Genomic DNA, 18,069 nt, shown 5'->3' on the forward strand with positions numbered 1-18,069 from the left:
CATACTTAAGTTGCATTTTCAATTCAGGACTTTTATTTGTAATTGCAAGTAATGCCTTTGGTAAAAGCTGTGTGTTGGCATTTACTCTGGTAGATGCTTTAATCATAGGAATAAACTGCCTGAATGCACCACTTATTCTTAACCTTTCCGTTGTAATGTCGTTTAGTTTTCAAATTACTTATTTTAAATCCCATAAATGGATCAATCAACACCAATAAAATCAGACAAAACTCTCCTGTAACAATTTCGTCCACTAGATGGAGACTAAGGACCAAGCAAAATAAAAAAGTTTACCACTGGGCAACAACTGTTTCCCCTTTGGCTCATACATATATGGGAGCGTAGGGTTAGTGTGCAAATTGGAAATTCAGTTACATCCTGTCGTGGTCAGGCGAATCCTAAAGTAAGGGCTACTTTACGTCAAGTCGACAAACACCAGCCAAAAGGGGCGCTGCAAGCCCCTGATCGAAGAGAACCCCTGTCCATTCATGGGAGTTTTGTCCCTCTTCGCTTTCCCTACTCACTCCCCGAAAAAGTTTGTGCGTGAAGCTGCGTGAAGTGACAACCTGCTGAGTGAAAATGATCGGTTCTAAAAGGTAGGCAACTTTTTAAAAGCCCCTCTAACAGCAGATGTCTCATTGTGGCTAAGGTATATTCACACGCATGTCGCTTTGGACGTTTTTGCTCGTTAGAGCAAACGTTTGTGCAACTTTATGTTTCGTTGCCATGACAACGCGTTCCGTGGTGAATGCCACCTAAAATTAATGTAGCTCCCCGGGCTTTCTGCGCCAGTTAATGTTTTAACAAGGGCAGATTAATTAGTTTTTCACGTTTCAAGATGGCAAGAGTATGTCAGGGTAATTGTTGTCAGTTCAGTTATATGATTTCAAATTAACCAAAAGATAATTAACTACAAAAAATATAAGGGACCTGAGAGACCACGAATATACATTCACAAATTAATAAAACAAGCTTTTTCTTTCTTTCTTTTTTCTTTTCTTTTTTTGTTTTGTTTTAGCAATTACTAAAATTTATTTTTTAATTTTAAAATCATTTGCAATTGTTTAAAAATCTATCTTGATCATAAAGGTTAGGTTGTCCCGCATCTTTTGTTCCAGCGAGTCACAAAGTCTGCTGTTGGACAATGAATGATTTATGATAACTGAAGGTGTAGACACGTGTGTACTCTGATATGAATGTGCTGACTTCTCTTGTCATTGAAATGAATTCGATTTGCTCTTGTTTCTGCTATGGCCTACATTTTTATAGATGTTTGCCCTCCTAGCTTCCCAAAGCTGAGCCCAGCAAGGGCAGAGATTAGCTTTAACCAGGATTAAACCAATGAGAAAATTTGAATTTGTTGGCCCTTATCTCCTAGCAACATGTGGACTGCTCTGAGCAAATAGCAGAATTTGATCTATTGCTTCCTTTTGGCAAAGCATGTTTTCTTGCCAATAGACACTTATCAAACATGACCACTGAAGACAGGGGGAATTCTTGGAGCCTTTAAATGATTTGTTTATAGGGACACTACATGCATTACTTGTTTTCTTAGTGCAGGAATAAGGGTTTAAAGCACCTACTTTCTGTCAGTCCTGTGGACCATCAACTGACAGGCATTTTTCTGTTTGTTGTAAGACAAACAGCATATAATATTTCTCTGTTGTAATTGTGGTTTTCTGAATCTCTCAAAGTCAGTGTTTGAGATAGAATGTGGATTTTATGGTATGTGTTGTATTACAGCTGGTTTGGTGTGGTGTTAGGGTTATAAAACAGCAGCTTAAAAAACCCCCACTACAATACAATTAACTTTCAGTTATGCCTAGTGACATGACAATGACATGCCTAATGGTATGCTGATTTAAACAAATCCACCATATCTATTGATATGTCTGTGTAATTTTGGCCAAACAGCAAACATCATCGTTTTTGCTATGGTTACAGTTATTTTTTTATGTCTCAAAACTTTCTGAGAAATTTCTATCGGAAACATTTTCACAAATAAATCATTTTGCAATTTGCAGTTATAGGGTCACTACTTGCATTACTTGTTTTCTGACTCTATGAATTGGAACTTAAAACAGCTCCTTTTTGTCACTGTAGAAAATCAACTGTCAGGTGTATTGTGCAGCTCTGTAGTAAGTGTCTTGTGTGCTTTAATGACTTAATTACATTTAGACCACGAGCTTTGATAATCTCTCTGCATAATATTAGGGTTCACCCCATAACTTAGTGAAATAGATGGGCTCTGTATTTGCATTCTAAACATGCAATTTCTTGGCTCATCAGGTAATGTAATTCCACGCTTCATTAGGACTGTGAAGTTTATCATTTGTCATCAAAGCCAAGCTGTCAATAAATGATTAAGTTCCACATGAGGAAAATGTAATATTTGGGCTCAAGCAAAATGGATAGCAGTATACATTTTAATTGCAGTTGGTAAGATTTTGTTTTTATTTGATTTTCAGGCTATATTTTAGCGGCTGCTTGTTACAGCTGGAGGCACTGTCATTAGAGAGCTGCTTAAGCCTAATTTATTCTACTATTTATGCCATTAAAGAAAGCAAACTTCTAAAGTAAAATAATTGAAATGTGTAATATCTTGATGGTCTGGTTGAAAGGGAAAAGTGGTAACTGTTTTGACAGTGTGGTTTCAGCAGCATATGCCATTTCTTTCTGGAATACACCCCTGCTGACTTTTGGTATGCTGCAGTTTTCTACTGCCAAATAGCTTTTGTGTTGCAAATAACTGTTATTACGATCATTGATTAATCTTAATTATTTATTTATTTACAATTAATCAATTAACTGTGTAGCCTATAAAATGTCAGAAAATAGTGGTAAATATTTAATTTCCCACAGCCAAGGTGATTTCTTAAAATGCCTTGCTCAATGCAAAGATGGGTGGTAGGTTGAGGTGGTAGATAGGTTGGAAACCAGACATTTTGGTGGACAAAGACCTGTAGGACAGAAATGTTGGACTTGTGATTTTATGTCAGTCGACTCATTGATTAACTGATAAATTGTTTCAGTCTTAAATGGCATATCACTGGTGTACACCACTTTCTGCTTGCCGATGCACTTAAAACCTGGTAGATGAGCAGCAGCAGCATATGCCAGTAAAAAAACATTTATGCAGCATCATCAGAATTTTGTTTGTCCTGTTCAACAATTTTATGTTGTGGGATGTAAAAAAACATTGCAGCCTCTAGGGGCTAGTAACAGTCTTATTGATATTAGGGGTGGGAGAAAGAGTAAATATACATTACCTTGAGTTAATGAAAGACAAGCAGGTTTAAGGGAAGTGAAGTCACACAGGATCAGAGTCGTCCTTTGTATGTTCGTGCTTTGTTTGTTCCAAAGTGACATTGATTCTGTGTGCTTAGTTCTTTGACAGTATCCCCCACACACCCAGTCATTAGGTACTACGTATATTTATTCACTCAGTAGTGTAAAGAAACAGAAATTGCTGTCTGACAGAATGATGGAGAAATGAGGCAAGTATGGGCTTGACTTCTGATGAACCGCCGGCTCTAATTACTTCCTGTTGAAACTGGAGATGAGGCGAACTCAATGTAAAAGCCTGTGTCTCCGTGGAGTTGGGGTGTGTGCTGATGTTTGCTCATCTTTCAGTGTGTCTGTATATGAACAAAGACCATTATGTTTTGACATTGGACATTTATGCTGTCAACTACAATTTAGTCATTATTTGACCTAGTTAGTAATTATATATTTATCCTTTGGTCAATCCTCCATCTATGTAGAGATGAAATAAAGGTCCACTCACAATTTGGTAATGCTGGAACTCTGACTTAAACTAAGTCACAGGTAATTTAGCCTTAATGGGGGGGCATTTTAGGAGCACAGGTGGCACAGGGCCACAAATCCTACCTACTACTTCTGAGAGTTTTAAGTCTTGATTGTAATTCCAGCCATTTGGTCATTCAACAAACACCATTGGCCACGTTTTCAAGTTGCAAGCCAGGAAAGGGTCATGTCCTTACATTAGCGACTCTTGAATGTTGTTTGGAGCAGCTCCATCAAAGAGTGGTGGGATTCATGAGCAGTAGCAGAAACCTGCTGCCTGTTACAATCCATCCTCTTGGTGAAGTTTGTCACTGGTGGTTAAAAGAATAGACGGTGACAGCTTTTGTTGGTGGCATTTATAATTTACAGGATCTTTTTTTTGACTTGCCAGTAGAGGCAGAGGTGCTGTGTATATCTGTTCTGATTAGGAATCAAATACAGTAATTCTTGTGTAAATCTGGGCCCAAGTTTGATTATGTCAGGGTTAATTGTCCTCCTTCAGCCTTCAAGTCCTCAGGTTAATTTGTGGTTGGGTGCAGCTGCTGTCTAAAAGTTTGAAGTTGTTAAGTTAAAAAAAACAAAACAGAAACACATAAGTAATGTATTGTGTTTTAACTTGTGGTTTGACCTGTAGTTTTAGAAACACAGGTCTAGAGATTGCAGAGAGACAACCCCAGGCTTAAAGCAATTCAAGACCTGTGTCTGTTGGTGACCCTTTTTAAGGTCAGGCTTCTCACCCTGACCTGACCCTGATATCCCATTTCCTTTGCATCTGGGATCTGGTGCTAAGGACCAGACACCTCTGTCTTAGAAACACTTGAGGTGCACAGGACCCTCCTCTAGTTACTTCAAGTCCCCAGTGATACACTCATCACATGCCTCTGTCTTTCACAAATTAGCTGTGATTGAGGTGATTGGAATTTCCAGAGGCTGTCACAATCGTTTTGATTGGAAAATAGACAGGAGATAATGGGAGAGACAGGCCTGTTATGAGAGCCCTGTCAGGGCTAAAATAATGCATCAGAGTGAAGAGGTTAAAGACACCGCTTCCTTGTTAATAATTAATTGCTGTGCATGTGGTGGATCCACTTCATCGCTCCCAGTCATCACTTGATAATTGCTTTACATTTAATTTGGCTTTAGAGGCTGTTTTCCAAGATGGGTAAATTGTGCTTAAAGTTAATATGGGCTCAGACAGAGGCAGCAGTTTGGTCATAAACCAGTAATAAAAATAACTAAGTGAAGTTTCAGTGATTCCGTACACTACTTCCTGAAGTATAGACTTCTTGACTTAAACTTAAAAATAATAACAGCCTTCAAAATAACAAAATCAGTTCACTTAAAAATATTTGGTTAATTACGTCATTCTTTTCATGTTTTATACTGGACAAATGTTAGCTTCTCAGTTAGTACTGAAATAATTAGTCAAATGACAGAAAATTTATCATTGCAATGATAATAGACAATTGATAATAGTACACATGTAGGTCATTTTAATGTCAAATGCTTTTGGGTTTTGGACTCTTCAGCTTAGGGTTGCAGTGGTGATGGTGTGAAGCCACTTACTGAGTTGCCAGAAATCTAGTATTGGTTGGGCTCTAATGATTAGACATGACGGTAAACTGGGTCATGAAAGAAAGGGAGAATTTACAGTAGAACCGCCAGTTGTATTGGTTGTCAAGGAAACTTCTGGTTGATTAGTCTTTATTAAGGATGGACATGGGCTTTAAGTGATCAGAAATTAATGTTAAAGAGATAGTCACAGCTATGGAACCACAACAATATTCATAAACACATGTTGGTCTTTAATAAACACTAGATTTTAAGAAATCTTTCTTCATGTCTGCATTCATCTTCATTAATAACAACCTTGGAAAAATAATTGAACTGATCAAAATAACTGGTTGATTAGTCCAAGAAATGCAGTTATTATTTGTTAGCTAAGAATTTCTTTTGTCATGGACTGCCCTATTATCTCACGGTTTGATGAGAAATTTCAGAGCAATAATGACTACTCTCTCCTTCCATCTCTAGATGACAGACGCAGATGTTAGTGGATTAGACATGGACATGGTGTCCCCTCGGACCACCAGGGACACACAAGAGAGGGATGTGCCTGTAATACGCCTTGAGAATGAGGCTGAACTCAGGGTATGGAGAGCTTCGATACATGATTCCACTACAATCCTGTGTTGTAGGGCCACCAGTGAAGAAGTCACTCATACTCACTGGTGACCTCTATAGTTCTCTCTGTCTGCACCAGAAGAGGATCAAACGTCACTTTGCTGCTTTATAGCCCCCCCCTTCATTGGGGAATTTGACTGCTCCCTTTGCCAAATTCTAAGCAGCCAGTGCTCAGCCTTGCATGCACACAGATAATGATCAAGTTAATTAGACCTGAGATTGAAGGAACTGCAGCAGCAACTTAATCATTTGTAACTTGATTAGAAATACTATATTCTGCAGCTCCAGGGACCAGAAAACTTTCAGTTTTTTCAGACAGCTTGAAATTAGGATGTACTTCAGATTTCAGGTCTTGAGCTAAGACATAATGTTTTTTGTAATCCAAAACAGTGAAATGATCCTAAAGTCCTAAACACAAGCTCCAGGGAAAACCTGTGCTGTCTCTGACTGACAGGAGTAGGTGTAGATTACAAATGTACCATGGTTTTCTTTCTTTTCTATCCCCATAGGAAATTTATAAATTTGGAAGGAAATTGGGTCAAGGTAGCTTTGGAGTTGTTTATGAAGCCACCCACATAGAGACACAGACAAGCTGGGCTATTAAGGAGGTTTGCAGACCAGCGGTGAGTATCCCTGTGGGAAGTCTGTTTTTTAATGTGATAAAAAGTTGCACTAATAAGAGAGCTTATCTTTTGGAGAGAAACAAATGGCCATAACCTTCATAATGCTGAAACTTAATCAGCTGACTTTCTGTCACTGCAGGCAGGAAGTTCGAAAGTCAAGATGCTGGGGCACGAAATAAATATTCTCAGAAAAGTGAATCACGCTCACATAATACATCTAAAGGAAGTCTACGACACGCCCAGGGTGAGCACTGCTGTCCTTTGAGTCACAAATTTAAAGCAAGGCTAATTAAGAGAGTGGGTTACGGGTGATGCATGTGACATATCATAATCTCCTATTACCCTGTGTCTCTGTATAAACAGTTCTGTTAAGCACACACGAATCTACTGTGTGGTGAGATGCATTTTCTCTGCTTGTTTCTAGATGATGTATTTTGTTACTGAGCTGTGCGCTGGAGGAGAACTGAAGCAGCTGCTGCAGCGGAAAACGTTCTTCACAGAGGACGAGACAAGGCATATCATCTGTAGCTTAGCTGACGCAGTTGCCTACCTTCACAAAAGAGGTAACGTCATTCTACAGATAGACATTTTGATAGTATTTAAACCTTAACACTAGCTTAAAATCCATTGTTTCTGCTGTGATGTAGATGTGTACTGTGCATGTGGTGTGTTCACTACACCCTGAAATCAGGGTGTAGGGGCGTTTACAGGTGTGACAACAGCCAGGTGTTAGTTTTGCAACAGACATGAAATTGATAATCAGAAGACAAGTTACAAAAATGCTATCGAGCTTGTTGTTAAGTTACTTCATATTCCTACCCTAATTACACTGGAACAAGTAGTAATAGATTGTGTTTTAGTCTAGGGTATTTTAGGTTTTTAAATTAAGTACTTGTTTGTTTCACCTCAGTTAATAGTGCCATTATTAGTGTTGCCCTCAGCAACGTGAGTTTCTTTGCCATTATAGCTTTCAGTCATTATAGAAGCGTGGCTCATTTTGATAAAAGAGCAATAATAAACAACTGCCAGGAAAAAAAACACAATAAACATGTTAATTAAATCTATGTGCTTTATTTGGGAATGCCTCTTCCCCCTCTAATGGTAAAATCTGTGGTTAGAGGTAATTTAGGACACTGTCTGGCAATAAGGCATCATTACATGTGGCTAATGAGTAATTTACAACAAGCTAGGGAGCAATACTGATTAATAGGTGTGTTTTCTCATGGAAAGCCCCCCATGCTAGTTTTCCTCACCTCTATAGAGAGTAATGATACTAATGAGAAAGCAATGGCTCCTCATTAGGTAGCCAGAACCCTTTTGGTGAAAAAAGTCCCTCAGCTTAAATTTGTTTGGTTTTTCTATCAAATTTTTGCTGTGGATTGTAGGCCTCTGTTGCCATTTGTCACATTCAGTTATTAGTCTTAGCTTTATTTAGGCTCAGCTGTGTATTGAGCTTCAGCTAACACATGCTCAGGACAACATGGTACATTTTACATGTACATGTAACTATTAACACTGCAGATCAAACTGTTTATCAAATAAGAAGCAAGGCTTCTCAGTGAATTACCAGAAGGACCATTTCTCAAATAGACTACACCAAAAATTATGTAATATTTGGTAAGCATGATGTGTTTTCTTCTCATTATTATTTTATTAAATAACTAAAGGAAATGCAAACCTCATGCAGTATGTGTCATTATTAAATTTAGGCCTTTATGAATACGAAATTGAGAGCTCAGCTGCAGCATTAAAAGAAACATTTTCAGATGTTTGTTTTATACACACCAGTTGGCCTAACTTACCTTTCACAGACCATCAAAACTGTTGTGTTATATAATTGGTTGCTTCAACAAGAGCAGTGAAAAGAACTGCCTAGGGCAAATTGTATTTTTCCTCCTGCCTTCTCTCACTCCACCAAGTTTTGTTAACAATGCCCTTCATCCTGGCCCACTGTAAGCAAGGTAAACAGATCACTGTGTCAGTGTGTGTGGAACATAGTTTATTCTGGTGACTGACAAAAAAAAAAAAACACACATTTATTTTCAGCAGATTTAGGATGCCACGTTTGGCCGTAGTTCATTTTTTCAAAAGATGGGAATGTTCCACTGGCCAAATATGTGATGCTGCTTTGTTAATTCAGTCTTTATTAATCACCTGTGGGGGCATTTGTCCTTTGTTTTACTGATCTTAAGCAGCGCCTGTTAACCAACTCCTGTCATGAGAACAGTGCCTTAGTCAAGGACAAGGAACTGGCATCAGGGTGGGAAAAAAAATTGAGTTAAAATGAGAAGAACAAGCTACCAGCTTGTTGTTGTTATTGTCATGATTTACCTATGAATCACTTTGGTATTTAATTTGAGAAAATTATCAAAAGTGATGACTATTATGGAGGACTGGGGTTTATACAGAGGAGTGGTGCTTAGGTAAAGACTGTTTTGTCTTTAAAGACCTTAGCAAGAGCTAAAAATAAGGATAGAATTAATTTGTGTGTTAAATTTCAATTTCAAATTTTAAATATTATTGAGTGTTGGAGTTACATATATTGTTTATTGTCTCATTACATGGTGATTACTTGGGTTGTATTAAAGAGCAAATAATGCACTCTTTATCATAATTTATTTTATGTTATAAAAAACGTTGAACTATGTGATGCCAGAAAGCAACACACTTAAAAACCATTAGCTTTTTTAAAATGTTTTTTAATGTAAAAATATATGGAATGGGTAGCACAGTGAGCTGTAAACACAGCATTAACATATTATCACCTGTAAAGTTGAAATGGCAAACATGACAGCAGTTGCTTATTCACACATCAAGCAGACACAGAGTAATATTAGTATTTTGGAGTCCTATTTCTGGCCAGCTGATTAATGTGAATCCAATATTCAGTCTCCTCTTTAAGGTCTCTTTTCTGCCTCCTTAGTCATGATGACTGCAGAGTTGTGTGATAATTCTCATTTGTTTCACTTCTATGAGCAACTCCATTTTCACTCCTTTGATCCATTGTCAATATAAAAAATATTGGTAGGAATAATTAATACAGAAACTAATTGAGTACATGTACTTGCCACATACATCCATATTAAAACTGTGTTCAGTCTCCTGATGTCTGTGTTAAACTTTTTCTCTTCACATCTTACAGACATAGTGCACCGGGACTTGAAACTTGAGAACATCCTTGTGAAAAATTCTCCTGATGAAGACGTTAATGGCAAGATTAATATCAAGGTAAAATGGTGACTCAGAGTGTGAAACTTTTCATCACTGCTTCTTATCCATTCTCTGCTGGGCCGAGTACAAGCCCTCTGATGGGCACTTTTTCTTCGCATCTCCTCTATATTTAGTAAAGGCTTTAAATACTACCTCATTATGACGGACTCCCTATGGTCTTCCTTTATAGTACACCTTTACAAAGAGCGACTCAACTGTATCTTTAAACAAATAACCAGCTGAGCACAGCATGTGTTGTGCATTGACAACGAGCCAGACAAAACAGATACCTTGTGTGTGGGCTAAAACAACGCTAGGCCACAGCATAAACTTCCCTGTCTCTCTCTCTGTCTTTGTCTCATACACATGCACAAGCACTCACGTACTGTACATGTTGTAAGAAAGTGTTTCCCTGGCACAGCATAAATTGCTTTCATTTTGCAGTAGGTAGTCCTGATAGCCCTTTGCTAATATGTGGACCTGTACAACTTTAGCTGCTCATGTAAATCATCAAGGATCATTGTTCGTTTTCAAGCTCAAGCCTTGTTTTCCTGACAAATGCAGCTGAAACAAAGAATTTAATAAGGGCTCTGTCTGCACATCTAAATCATGTTTATTTGTTTCGCCATTTTCTGAAGTGCTATTCTCTACCTAGGTGACAGACTTTGGATTATCGGTGCAGACCAGTGGTGTAGGGATTGGGAACATAATGAAGGAGGCCTGTGGGACTCTTATCTATATGGGTATGACACCTGTATTTCTTACAGCATGCTAGGAGATGCCACACAGATGACCACAGGGATAGAGCTCTAAGTTTGAATGAAAGATGTGCTGGTGTGCTTTGCCATCTGCCACATTATCTTTTCGATTCTGCCATGAGGGGATGTCCAAGTGACACATTTGAAATCCTATACATAGTGGTTAAAAGTTTGTAAACAGTGAGTGTAATTCTGCTTTTTTAATGTGGAATGTATCGTGTGATTTATATCTATACTTATTATTATGTACACTGTATATCTATACTTAGATATAAATATCGTATTATCCTTATATGTATAATAGAATTAAATGTGTTCTGTGGAGTTTTTAACTCCACAGAACACATTTGTTTGTTGCACTCTTTGCTATTCCATTTATAGACGACTGGTGGAGGTAATGTGCCAGAAAATGTAGCAAGGAAAAAACTGGGAAAATGAAGACTTCTACGTGGTGTTAACATGGATGTAAACAGTGCAGGTTTGAAAGTATTTAAACACTGAATCTTAACATTTTTACTTTGGGAATGGCATACTGAAAAGTTGGTGCATTAGCTATCAAACGATAAAACGATCAAAAGTTAGTTAAACCTTTATTGTTTTGGCTTGCAGTCTTCATCCTCTGCTTTCAGTTGTGCATTGCTGCCTTTTATGGCTCATTTCTGCCACCAGCTGAGTACATGCTTTACCAGCTTGTGTATCATAACACTCCTGTGTTTGTGGTGTGTAGCTGCATCCTTGTGAATGTGGTGATAAAACATGATACAAACAATATGGGATTTACTTATTGAAACACTGAACAGCAGCATTAGTAGTGGTCAAAAACTAGTTTAACCTAGTAAACCAGATTTCCATATGGTAGATAAAGTGAGCCATACATTTGTGTATGCCTGTGAATTTCAGCACCTGAAATGATGAGCGGCCGTGGTTACAGCCTGTGGTGTGATATGTGGAGCATAGGAGTCGTTATGTACATGTTGTAAGTAGATACACATGCTAAATATATGTATATACATATGCACTCAGATACATAACGTGAATTCATATCTGAGCTGTGTGTCCCTCTAGGTTGTGTGGAGAGCCTCCATTTGTGTTAAAAACAAAGGAAACCCTGCTTGAGGAAATTAGGAACAAAGCAGTCACATTTACTCAACCCATCTGGGCCACTGTCAGTGATGCAGGTGACACTTATTCTCCACTTAATTCTCATTCTTAAATAAATGTAATCCTGCAAAAAAAGGGAGATTTTGTTTGTGATATAGATGTTGTATACATGCATATTTACTGTTCAGACTGTTACTAACAAGTACACTGATTGGTTTGAGTCTGTCTCAACAGCAAAAAATGTATTATCTTGCCTCCTGAACGTGGACCCTGCCTACCGCATGTCCGCTAATCAGCTTCTGGAAAGCCCTTGGATTACAGTAAGGCACTGATTCTTCCAGGTGCATTCATAAACTGTACCACATGAGTCACACGAGGAGAGCTTATGGGGTGCTTTGTTCAACAGGGTGACACTAGTGTGCCTGCTATCCCGTCCAATGTGCTGGATATGATGCATAACCATGTGGAGGAGAAAGAGAGTAAGATGATGCTGAAGAGTTAATTTAAATTACTTAATCTAGGTCATGATTTGATAATGTGAATAAATAGCACTGTGCACGCCAAAATGTGTTCTGACATATGGAAATAATGGATAAAGTGGAGGCCAAAAAAAAAAAAAAACAGCTTTTGTTTAAAAATTTAATGTAGTCATCTTAACTCAGTGTTGGTTTCATTTCTGCCGTGCAACTTAACTGGAAATGTAACATAAAGCATTAGTATTGTTGCTATGGTTAGCTGCAGTTTAGTATACTCTCAGTGCTGAAGTGCTAAAATACAATGTTTCAGGTGTCCTGAAATATAATTTTAACAGATACCAACCAGCCAGTCAAAAACATTTTCTTTCACCAAGAATGCCACGCAGTATGCTGTACTATTGAATTTGCCAGTGTTACCAAATAAGGTCAAATTAGTAAAATCTACACAGCAACTGGTTGTACTGAGGAACGGATGATAAAAGAGAGATAAAGCCAAGCCACATGAGGCTATTTGATGTTGATGTTATTTAAAACTGTCTATATTAGGAACACAGTCTCTGAAGAACTCATCGCTCACCACTTCTGAGGACTCACAGAACCTACCCCTGCTCCCCAGGGCAGCTTCAACAGAAGACAACAGTACCTTCAGGAGCCCTGCTAAGCTCAGCCCTGAGAGAGACAGCAGCTTCTCCGCACCCTCTACATCCACTGTATGTCTGTTTATCACAGCTCACCTGCCTATGTGTTTTCTCATTCAGGACTCTACAGTTATATGGCTCCCAAATAATCTGGGATAATGTCTACTCTCTACTTATCTATTTAAGTGCTGTATGTGGTTGATGTTCTGTCCGTTATATCTGCTCACACAGGACTTACTTTTTGTCGTATTTGTCTTGTTTCTAACTAGCACTGTCATATTTAGCAAATAACTCAGCACTTAGAGCAAAACAGTTTTTCCAAAGTTTCTGGCTATTATTCAACAACAACTTAAGTAGTGCTGTCTAAACCATAATACTGTAATCATATCATGGACATTATATTTGAAGAAAAAAAACATGGGTGAATGTTAAATTTATTTCCCAACCTTCTGTTAAATTTTGCAAAGGCACTTTGCAAAATCTAACAGTTTTATAATAAATACTTTGTGTGTTCACACTGAGTTCTTGAAAGTTACCATATCTATCGGTTTCTGATTTGTAAATATCATTCATGTCAATATCCAAATAGTAATTATGTCTGTGGATCTCATATTGTTCAAGTGACCGGTTTAAAACTAAACAAAACTGAATTTTCCATAAAGGTATAGTACCACTATACCTATGTACCACATAGTTCATCCCTTATCTATAATATATGGTCATGGAATCCAGGTACAGATCTCTCATGTTTCCCTTTGGGTTTCTCTTGTATCTTGGATTAAAGACAAAAGACAGTGGTGGCAGCCTCCAGCAGGACAAGCGCAAAAATGGCTCTGAAACCTCGGACCCACTTGAACCAACCACCACACAGGTTTGTTGAACCTTCTACAAGTTGTCCTTTTCAATTTCCTCTTTGATTTACAGGTTTTTGTTATATTTCCAGCAGCACTTGACATATCCTGAAGTTTTTCATTTTACAGCTTTTGAATTAAACTTTTTCAAACTAGCATTATCTACAGCTGTACATGTTAGATTTTAAACACAGTTTCTTATCAAGCTGCTGCTGTGCTTTCATATTGCCATACATGCTGAATTTTATACAAAATCACCACTAGATGGTGCCAGATTTACCTATTACAGAAGATGGTAATAAAGGTGTAGCCTTGCAGCTGCATTTTTTTTTTACATGAATATGATAGTTAATTCTTTCATGTAATATGAATCTTAACCCCACAGTCTCATGCCCGTGTGAAACCCACCACCCAGACGAGTGCAAAGCAGTGCAACCCTCAGGACAAGAAGGACCTCAGCACAGGACAGAAACCAGCCTCTGATCTAAGTAAGGCAGACGACCAGAAACCTTCTACCTCCACTAAAAGTAGGACTGGGCCCGGTAAACCACAATCCAGCTCTAAGATCAATACCCATTCAGAATAAAACTAAAAAAACGAGCCATAACAGCAAACAAGAGAGAAATACTACACTAGAAGCAGACTTTCTTTGATGTCCGCTTTATTTAATGTAATTCTGGTAATTTTATGGAATTTTGTGATTCAGCATTGATGTGAATGTAGCTACTGTGAACAGTACAACCTTTATGGTGATGACCAGAAATAAGCAGTGATAGCAGTGTCAATAAAAAGGGCCTCAAATGCAGGTGTGAAAATTGTACAAGAAGTCCAAAACCACTGCAGCTGAGTGTCCAGCCTCAGCAGTGCCTCGTGCCAAAGTAAAGGATCCTGGTCTGAGGTGTTCTCCCAGATGGGGCAAAACTACAGGACAAATACTTACTGTTACACAGCCAACTGTTTGAGAATGCCAAGCAGCCCAAATACAGTCACACTTTTTTTTTTATGGTGACCAGCAAACACACAAACTGAATGCGTTTGTCAGATGTTACCGGTGGTATCTGACTGAAGGCTTTTCTTATAAAGCAGTGACCTAGAGTTAGTTGAGTAAAGAGTGTCACCCAGGAGATTTGAGCACAGCACAAACTAGCCACATATTTTCTCACTGTTAATGTCATTTCCTTATTTATATGCACAATGAATATATGCCTGTTCCGTATAGAAAGTAATCATCAGCTGAAAATAATTAAATTAGTAAAAAGTGAATGTTTATTTATTAATATTGGGAAGAAATAATTATTGGCTAGAGGTCAACAGGGATGCATTAATATGGTCAGAGAATATTTTCAACATCCGGACAGACATATTTGCAAAAACAAATGTACAAATGAATTCCCTGAAAATTAGCATTTGACAGAAATGTATGATTACAACTTGAAGGTGTCTTTAAATCAGTAATGTTCTGAAAGAAATGTGCCAAATATCATAAAATCAGCATTCTATAGAATTACAAAATATTTTGTACTGTTTTATATAATTACATGCTAATTTCCAGAGAATACTCATAAAGAAAACGGGAGATTGTGCTGGATATCATTTTGCAACACCAAAGTGAGTAACAGGGATTTTCTTTTTTTTCTGTTCTGACCTCTCAATTTCAAAAACACCCTATGTGCAGTGACTGCACCCACTCAGTGTCAAAACAGAAAAACTGTCACACAGGCTGGTTACGCTCCATCTGAATGCAGAGGATTGGGACTGAGGGCAGCCACGGGTCTAATCTCGTTTGGAGGCCATTGAAAGCAGTAGGAGCTACTTTGAGGGCACTGCCATTCAAACACACGTTTTTCCGCTGTAGAGAGAATAATCCCCAGCATAGATACAACATTAAAGTAGCCAAGCATAACACACTGAGGCTGAATTTCAAATTCACCCATTTGCATCTTGAAGTGAATGAGTGCCAACAATGGGGCCCTGTGTTCATACACAGGCTCTGTGTTTTAGTGCATATGTATAAATGTAGCGTGTGTTTATTGAAACGGTTTTCAAAAGGTATTTACACATTTCAAGGAAGAGTCTTAAAAGTGTGGACACAGGATGTTTACCTTTATCACATTGCCTTCAGGTGGATAAACTGACCTTGGGTGATGTTTCTTAACTATGAATAGATATGCAAAACAGTTTTTTTTTCATTGTCCTTTGATAGATTTGTTTTTAGAAACAGTTTGTGAGAATGAACATTTGACATATTTTAAATTATCTTTGATTCAAGCTGCTTGCCAAAAAGACTGCAACATTATTGACATACTATATGCCTTTGGTTTACTCAGACTGCTATAAACAGCAGATAGAGCTGTAGTAAGTTGCTGAATTCATTTCCTGGAATTAATCTGACAAGAGAGTGCTATCCTTAAAGCTTCCTACCTAGTTTTGTGCATGAAGACGTGTAATTAGAATTGATTGCTTGAGTCACTGCCCATTAAAACTGCGATGTCCATGTAATGTGTCACTAATTAATATGTTGAATGGTTATGTCTTGATGGTCCATTCAAACAAAATAAATGGTGAAGACATGCTTCTTTTTGGGGTCTGTCTTATTCTCAAAATGTGATTTTTTTGGTAGATAAAAAAAACACACAACACTGATTCATCTAGTTGGTTAAAGCTCTTTTCCCTTTAGATTACCTCACTCAATTTGCATAAAGTCTGTTTAGATAACCTCATGTATGGCTAATTTTTGTCAGAAGAGGAGATGGGATTTCAGCATATGGTCCTCATTGTCTTGTGCCAGACTTTTAATTAATTATGGGGAAACCAAAAGAAAAAAAAATCTCCAAATTGATTTGTGCAAGCAGAATATGACCTACAGCAAATTATAGGAGTACTTGTACATGCCTCAAGGTGGAACAAATTTAAAGAGACTGAAACCCATCAAGAAAATTTGGAGGAATCAGTTTCTTCATATATGATGACAGCAGGTTCAGATGCTGTTAAAATACTGTGAGTTGCAACTGCTGGAAGAAAAAGAGCAGCCTCCAGTTTTACTGTTTTTGCCAAAACAAGAGAGAAAAGAAGCAGGAGTGAAGGGGGACAAGGCGAAAGAGGCTGGTGGATAGGTTAGGGGCGTGAATTTGGGACAAAGTATGGAGGCAAAGGAAATTAGAAAATTCGTCGAGATGGAACAAGGGATGCGCCCCCTGCACCCTCCCCAAAACCATCCCCCCTTTTCCTCCAGCAGTGCTCCTGACAGATGGAAGTGAGGGTGGGTGGGTTGACGGGCTGGAGGGATTAAAACTCTGCAGTCCCATTTTGGAGCCTGAAGAGAGTGTCACTCCTGCAAAGGTGGGGTGCAGAGAGGCACTTGTGGCGAGAGTCGCGGGGCATGTGAAGAGGCTACACGCAGGCTAATGTCAAAAGAGGCAAGGATGCTTCCCGTCCCCTGGCCCCCCCTCTGCTCCATCCACCTTTATCCACTGAGGAGCATGGCGGGGGCTGCTAGGAGAGGGGAGGGGGTGCATCTCAATAACCTTAATAGAGCTCCCTTTAATTAATCAGCTCATCTGCAGAGGCCTGATACCTGCAGCTGAACCCCCCTCCCCCCCAACCCTTTCCCACTCCCCTCCATCCTCACCCCAAACACAACATCCTCACACTGCTGCTGTGACATTGTGGTAATGAGGTAACACAGCTACAATGTCATGGAAATGTTGCGGAGACGTTATCTGTGGGAGCTCATCACACATGCTGATGTTCCTGATCCCCTTCAGTGTTTGCGTTGTGTATGGAGATGCGTGTGTGTGTGTGTGTGTGTGTTCATGTACGCTGCTGCATCACGGCCCCCACACACACTCACAAAATAACAGATACATATGGCCAAATGGCAGGAGGAAACCATGATGCCTCTATTTCCACAGAAGAAGGGGTGGGGTGGGGTGGGTTCTCGCCTCAAGTACACATTTGAAACAGATGGCAATTTCAAAGCAAGCCTCATCAATCTTTGTTGACCCTACCCCTTTTTAAAACTACTCTTATTTGGGATATTTGCAATTATAATACATACTGTAAGCTCATTTGAATATCAAATTAATTACTAAACACACTGGAGTAAATACCTCTTTTATAAGTCCTTGTTAAAAGTGAAAAGTTCTTGACTATGGTTGGATGGCGTGTTAATTTACAGTGATATCTAATCCCAAGTTACTTCACATAAAAGGCATTACTATACATATTTTAATGGGGAGGTGGTTGTTTTCATGGCAATTTTCTGCTAGAGTACATTTTTAATTTATTCATATTTAATTTATTGGTCTCTGCATACCCGCTCAGTAAAACTAATCAACACCATGTATGGGCCTCTTAAAGCCACATCTCTCCTTGGCAGGCAGACAGGCAGCCTCTGCATTAGGATAAGCTCTCCTCTCTTG

General features: G+C 38.6%; 1 protein-coding gene across 1 annotated transcript; it reads left to right on the forward strand.

Moving 5' to 3' along the window:
- Positions 1-5,841: 5,841 nt before the first annotated feature.
- Positions 5,842-14,234, forward strand: stk33 (serine/threonine kinase 33). Its single transcript, XM_041042150.1, has 13 exons — positions 5,842-5,958; positions 6,501-6,614; positions 6,754-6,858; positions 7,039-7,177; positions 9,757-9,842; positions 10,480-10,567; positions 11,483-11,558; positions 11,648-11,760; positions 11,918-12,003; positions 12,090-12,162; positions 12,706-12,869; positions 13,582-13,668; positions 14,034-14,234. Exons 1-13 carry the CDS (start codon positions 5,842-5,844, stop codon positions 14,232-14,234), a joined length of 1,449 nt encoding a protein of 482 aa, XP_040898084.1.
- Positions 14,235-18,069: the final 3,835 nt, after the last annotated feature.

Source organism: Toxotes jaculatrix, chromosome 1 (assembly GCF_017976425.1).
Source record: "Toxotes jaculatrix isolate fToxJac2 chromosome 1, fToxJac2.pri, whole genome shotgun sequence".
Taxonomy (NCBI): Eukaryota; Metazoa; Chordata; class Actinopteri; family Toxotidae; genus Toxotes; species Toxotes jaculatrix.